The sequence below is a fragment of the Morus notabilis genome, unplaced genomic scaffold (assembly GCF_000414095.1).
Source record: "Morus notabilis unplaced genomic scaffold, ASM41409v2 Scaffold135, whole genome shotgun sequence".
Classification (NCBI taxonomy): domain Eukaryota; kingdom Viridiplantae; phylum Streptophyta; class Magnoliopsida; order Rosales; family Moraceae; genus Morus; species Morus notabilis.
In genome coordinates this window covers 695,079-702,020 of record NW_010367319.1, presented here as the reverse complement: position 1 = coordinate 702,020, position 6,942 = coordinate 695,079, and the positions used below count along the sequence as shown (strand labels likewise).

The 6,942-nt window shown below is 33.8% G+C and overlaps 1 protein-coding gene across 1 annotated transcript; it reads left to right on the top strand.

Annotated features, from left to right (window-relative positions):
* Nucleotides 1-1,704: 1,704 nt before the first annotated feature.
* On the top strand, nt 1,705-6,148 carry LOC21406161 (cationic amino acid transporter 6, chloroplastic). The gene is made up of 5 exons (XM_010112260.2): nt 1,705-2,183; nt 2,396-2,618; nt 3,310-3,640; nt 4,192-4,420; nt 5,514-6,148. The coding sequence occupies exons 1-5, from the start codon at nt 1,730-1,732 to the stop codon at nt 6,134-6,136; spliced, it is 1,860 nt and encodes a 619-aa protein (XP_010110562.2). The 5' UTR covers nt 1,705-1,729; the 3' UTR covers nt 6,137-6,148.
* The last annotated feature ends 794 nt before the right edge of the window (nt 6,149-6,942 follow it).

Here is a 6,942-nt window from a genome sequence, read left to right as displayed (position 1 = left end):
TCACACTTGAAAGTTCAATCACCTTAGTTAATTTTGTTATATTGAGGGGGCGCTCTTTTTCGAGTTAAGAGAGGTTAGAGAAAACACGATGAATTTAAAGTGATTTTTTACTCTTCCTCTTCATCATAGTTAATCATTGCAATATATAGTTAAAAGTGGATTAACTCTCATATTTATAACGAACCATTATAAATTTTATGTGTGTTCTTGTTTGTTTGTCCGTTTTTTCTTCTGCAACTCTATTGCTCTGTACGCAATAAGTACTTAGTGGCATCCATGTTTTCAACCGTTTATAAATGTAGAGAATATTTACACTCTCCACTCTTACATATTAAACAATCAATTAACCTTCAATAATGTATGTACGTTGAATACTATTTGTAATTGCTTCATTCTTTTCAAAGCTACTGTAACACAACTGGCAGCTTTATTTTCTGTCCATGAAATAGTTACTTGAAGCTGAATATGATGCTAAAGAATTAGAACGCTGAATAAAGGTACATAGAAATAGCACATATAAAATCATTTTACGAGACATTATATATATATATATATATATATATACACACACACTCTCTCTTTAAAAAGTGCCCTATTTTTAAGTTACACACTCTCCGTATAGAGCATGATCTCATAATAAAATTAAAACTAGATAAAATAAATTAATCTTTAAAAGCTCCAATAGATCTCTCTCTCTCTCTCTCTCTTGGGGGACAGTGTTTGACAAGAGTGCCCAAAACCACTCGTTCGGCACCTCGAACAGAATTTAATTGCATATTTTAAACAAAAAAAAATGTGGCTCCATTAACTTGATAATCATGTCATTCTTGCAAAATATATTGATCAAATATTTAAGGTGGTACCAAGTTTAGGAACAATGTGTGTGCAAGAAAAAAAAAAAAGAAAAGCTGATAGTGCACTAATACGTGTTTGGCTCCAAATTACTGCCAGAGGCCGTTTTTATGGTAACAGGCCACACTGACAACTGTGTCATCATGTATGCTGTAGTTGAGGAATCAAGTCCAGTTATTCTTAAGACTCTCTGAAGAATCTTTAGTTGCTTTAACAAAGTCATGTGTATAGGATGCTTGTCACTTCTTTTCAAACTTTCAGAAACGAGCAAAATTCCATAAAAGGATATAAATTTTGGGTCAAAGTCTGTCCCTTGTTCACATAATATTGTACTGATTCCTCTTACATTAGAGCTCATTTCAAAATGGGTTGGCCTTTTTCTTTTTTTACACCTTTTTCTCTGCATGCTTCCTTCCACAACATATATAACAAGAGCTTCTTTAGTTTGGTGGGCTCTTGGGACACTCAAAAAAGCTGTTTGTATATTGCGTGTGACTATGAGCTTGTTGTGTGTGCATATATAAACTATATACATGTTGAGTATTTAAAGAGATTTTATGAGGGTACAATTTTTTTTTTTTTAAAATAAATAAAAAGATATTTGATGAGGGGTATAATCGTCATTTTGCACATGCAAAGGCAATCTATAGGTACTTTGAATAAAGCCAAGGAAAATTTAACACACCCATTTGGTGTGAGAGAATCAAGCAACATAGCCCCTTCTTTCTCTCTCTCTCTCTCTCTCTCTCTCTCTCTCTCTCTCTCTCTCTCTCTCTCTCTCTCTCTCTAAATGCGCATATTTAAGGACCTCCTCCTAACCTATCTTTCTCATCTCATGGAAGTACTTAGCAAACCAAATTCTTTCACAAACGATATTATGGCCAGTACCAATATCCAAAATACTGCACCGGCCAGTACCAATATCCAAAATACTGCACCTATTAACAACAACATGACCAACAATAACAATAACAATATCTTCTTCTCTAACTACCTAAATTCCCTATTCCAAACGCCCCACAGGCTTAGGAAGAGAATGCTAGCCACATGGACGCCTGAGCAGGAGCTTAACCAAGTGAGGCAAAGGTCCGGGGCTGACATGAAAAGGAAACTCAAATGGCATGATCTATTGGCCCTCGGTTTAGGAGGAATGCTCGGTGTCGGCGTTTTTGTCGCCACCGGCGAGGTCGCTGTTCATTCCGGTCCTTCGGTGTTCATCTCTTATTTCATTGCCGGAATAGCAGCCCTTCTTTCCTCCTTGTGTTATGCTGAATTCTCAGTTCAAATCCCAGTTGCTGGTGGTGCCTTCAGTTATCTAAGATTAACCTTTGGTACTTGTATTGGAGTATTATTATTATTATTTTTTTTGTTTCATATTTATTTACACAAGAGAACATCAGAAATACTACCTCTATGTGCTATATAACGATATATTTGGACCAAAAAATAAGTAAATTAGATATTAAAGTTATGTGGGTTAATTTATTAGTGGTCATTAATTTTCTCATGAGAATTAACTTTGTTCTTTTGTAAATTGTTGCAGGAGAATTTGTGGGGTATTTTGCAGGGGCAAATATACTGATGGAGTATGTATTGTCGAACGCTGGTGCAGCAAGAAGTTTTACAGAATACATGTCGTTTACATTTGGAGAAAACAACCCAAAAGCTTGGAGAGTGCATGTGGAAGGGCTGATGACGAATTATGATGAGTTGGATTTCCCAGCTGTTGCTCTTATTCTCCTCCTCACTTTCTGCCTATGCCACAGGTTTTTTCAGCTTTGTCTCTTGCTCATGATCTATTCATTTTCTTTATTAATTGATAACATCATCTATTTTGTTTGACATATGTATATTAGTGGGTCTTTAAATATATGTCTAATTAGGGGCTAGCTTAAAAGTACTATATATGCCTGTTGTGTGTAAACAGTGTATGTATATCTTTTTTTTTTTTTTTTGTCCAGCTTTATAGAGGGCTGTTTTGATTTCTATTATGATGTTTTTATATGTATGTTTGCGGTTACTATATATATATATATATATGTATAAACGTATTAGCCTCATTGGGTTTAATACATACATACACACACATAAAGAGCCCCACTTTCTAGATGCGAGTCTAGGCTCTATCCTTTGAAACTAGTTACCGATTTTTAGTTTATTTCTGTTTCCTTTGAACATTGGTCTTTGTTTTCTTTTGGGTTGTTTCTTTTTTTTGACATTATATTGTAAATTTCTTTTCTTATTAATATTATCGAGTTGGGAATTATTTGATACAGGATAAAATTGCTAGTGAGTGTCAATGAAATTAGGATATGAACTAATTATGTATATCTTTAATATATATATATGTAATTCCGTGTCTCAGTTTTGAGAAAAAAATTATATCAATTAGTATAATAATTTGTATTCTCTTAGTGGATCTTGAAAGTGATTTGGTGTTCTTTTATTAATTCATAGCACAAAGGAAAGTTCCATGTTGAACTTGGTTATGACCGTGTTTCATCTGGTCTTCTTTGGATTCATAATAATTGCTGGCTTGTACAAAGGGAGTACCGACAACTTGATAAAGCCAAATGGATTAGCTCCTTTTGGTGTTAAAAGCATTATTGACGGAGCAGCAATAGTCTACTTTGGTTATATAGGCTATGATTCAGCTTCAACAATGGCAGAAGAGATCCAAAATCCTTCGAAGATACTCCCCATTGGCATAGTCGGTTCGGTTCTCATTAGCTCCGTCATTTATTGTCTCATGGCCTTGTCTTTATGTCTAATGGTTCCTTATTATAAGGTAAGTAACCAACCCGAACTTCTTTTATAAATTACGAGAGGAATAATCCTAACAAACTTATATTAATATTGTATTAATGTATATTTATCAATATTGTTGATGTAAATATATAACACATGCATGTCTCTAAATTGTAATTGTGCAATCTTTGTGTAATGTTTTTGTATTTTCTAATTTTTACTTTTTGTAATTTAAAAGTCAATCTTTTATTATCGGTTTTTATAAATAAAAAATAAATAGATAAAAGAGAACGACTAGTAAAACTAGCACATCCTAACTAGGTCGCCACCTACTAAAAAAACTTATATATTAGATAGTTTTTCAGTAGAATTATGTTTATTATCGAGCAATATATTACTAAGCTAAACAAAAAATTAATTATAACCAATGTTTTCTATAAGAATGACTTTTGAATTCTTACGCGCAGACAGGATGGAAAAAAGAAAATTCATAAACGTTCTATATACTATATTTAAATGCATAATATTAAATACTCCTATATTTGTAATTTTAATATATAATGTATTGTTTTCTTTGGATTGATAAAATAGATACAAAAGAAGGCATCATTTTCAGTGGCTTTCCAAAGCATTGGATGGAATTGGGCAGGCAATGTTGTAGGGGCAGGTGCAAGTTTGGGAATTGTGGCATCTTTGCTTGTAGCCATGTTAGGCCAAGCCAGGTACCTGTGTGTTATCGGAAGGGCTCGATTAGTGCCATCTTGGTTAGCCAAGGTGCATCCTTCAACTGGCACACCTTTGAACGCTACACTCTTCCTTGGTAATTAGTCTAACACTAAGCTCTTTTTTATATTTTGCTTAATTTTCCACCGTGACATATATACATGATATATCTCAAAAAAAGATTAACATATATATATATATATATATATATTATATGCAAGAAATGGGTTTTATTAAGAATTGCACTAATAATATTGCTTATCAAAGTAAGCCCAAAAAATGAGTGGATAGAGAGTACATATATAAAAAATTTGTCTTTTATTCTCTATGTACATTTATACTTGCATATAATATATACATATATATATATATATTTTTTTTCTCACTCATCAATTTCTACCTAAGAATTTTAGTAACCTTTTCTTTTTTTCTTTCTTGCTAACTAGCTTAAATTTTAATGGACTACTTATAACTGTACCCAGGATTTTGAAACGCAGAAACAAGTGAAACTTGGTGTCTCCCCTCCTTCATTGTTTACATCCTAGCTAGCTAATTCGGACAAGACAAATGAAATGAGGTGTACATATATTAATCCTGTTCTGACTTCATGCAATTTAACAAGTGAAATTCAAAGGCACAGGAAAAGAGCTATACAGTACTCATAATTAAGTATCCTAAAAAACAAACAAATGGAAAAAAGGGAAAAACAAAAAACAAAAGACAAAAAGTACTTATATAAAAGCATGCAGTTATAGATCGCTAGCTAGGGGTAAGGAAAGATGATTTTAAATTACATTTTCATATATTGATTCTAAAAATCGCAATTTGTGATCATCGACTAGTCTAATATTTGCAAGCTTTTCAAGACTTAAAACTTAATAATATTAATTGTTACCAATTATGTGGCATCTAGTGAATGATCAGTGAGAAATATATATGTGTATATATATGTACACAATATATATATATATATATGCATTCATTGTTATTTTAAATTTTTTAATTGTGTTAATTAAATGCTAGATAAATAATGTAACACATACTATTTCATTCGAAGTGACGATACTATGTGATTCGATCAACGTATTTATCTTGAGAAGAACTTGAAAAAAAGTAACTTAATTTCCAATTTCAATACGCAGTGACACATATAAATTGTCTCCCTTAAATTCGATGATCATGATCTGTAGGACTTTGCACAGCATCAATAGCACTCTTTGTGGACCTAGACATAATCCTCCAAATGATCTCCATCGGCACTCTCGTCGTTTTCTTTCTTGTCGCCAACGCTCTCATCTACCGCCGCTACGTCGTCATCGGCAACAACCCTCCCTCCAAAATCCTCCTCTTCCTCTTCCTCCTCTCGTCCGCCGCCCTCGGGTTTTCCCTCTGGTGGCACAGCAAGCCCCATTGGTGGGGCCTCCACAGCAAGCTCCATTACTGGGGCCTACTGCTCTTCTGCGGCGCCACTCTCTCCATAATAGTCCTTTTCCACTACTTAGTCCCTAATTGCCGCGCAAACTACCCTTCAGGGACATGGTCCGTGCCCTACATGCCGTGGCCTCCTGCCCTATCTATCTTCCTTAACATCTTCCTCATGACCACTCTAACGAGTCTTTCCTTTCAAAGATTTGCAATATGGACGGTTCTGATATCTTTGTTCTATATGCTTTATGGGGTCCACCAGACTTACCAAGCGGAGGAGACTGATCAGATCATGCTTGGTAATGGTGATCATGATCAAGTGAATTCGGCGGGTCAGCAATCTAAGTTGGACAATATTCAAGTGCTGTCAGTAATTAGTCATGTTTGAGGATTTTGTGAATTTTCTTTTATATATTTGTCTAACTTCTTCTATATATGTGCTTTTTATGTTTTTTGTTTTTTGGGGTTGTGATCAAATGTACATTATGTGGAGTCCTTTGTCAAAGCAAAAAAGGAATTACCATAACAAATAGAAATATAGATATTTTCTGAACAAAAAGAAGTGTGTTTTAATTAATATGCCGGCTAACAAAAGAGAGTAATTATATCTTCGGTTAGTTGACTTTCCTCCGTTTGGTTCATGCATTATATGTATATATATGATGATATTGATGATGATGATGATGATGATAAAGGGCTAGCAAAATGCCAAGACGAAACTCCTTTTCGGAGTGGTCAATCGATTGATGTAATATCTTGAGCCACATCAAGTAATCATGAACACAAGTTTGAACTTCCGGATCCATATCTTGTGTTTAATGATTGTGAAGAAACTATAATACATAGCGAGATGATGGGGGTAATTTAAAGCACAACAATTAATGATCATGAAAATGTTAATTCTATCGCTCTCCCCTCTGGAGTAAAATTATGAAAATATATGCACGTTTATTAATATATAATATATATCATGTACCTTGTATATATTTTTAAGTGCGCAAAGGAGATAAAAGAACTGATGTTAGTACATTCTAATTAGATGAAAATTATAAAACCCCTTCTAAACTAAGCAAACTGTTTAAAACAGCCAAAAATAAACGCAAAGCCAATGGAGAGAGAGAGAGAGAGAGAGAGAGAAATGGCTAAAATTGGCCGGAGGAATTTTCAAAAATAAGCGCATATATATATATATAT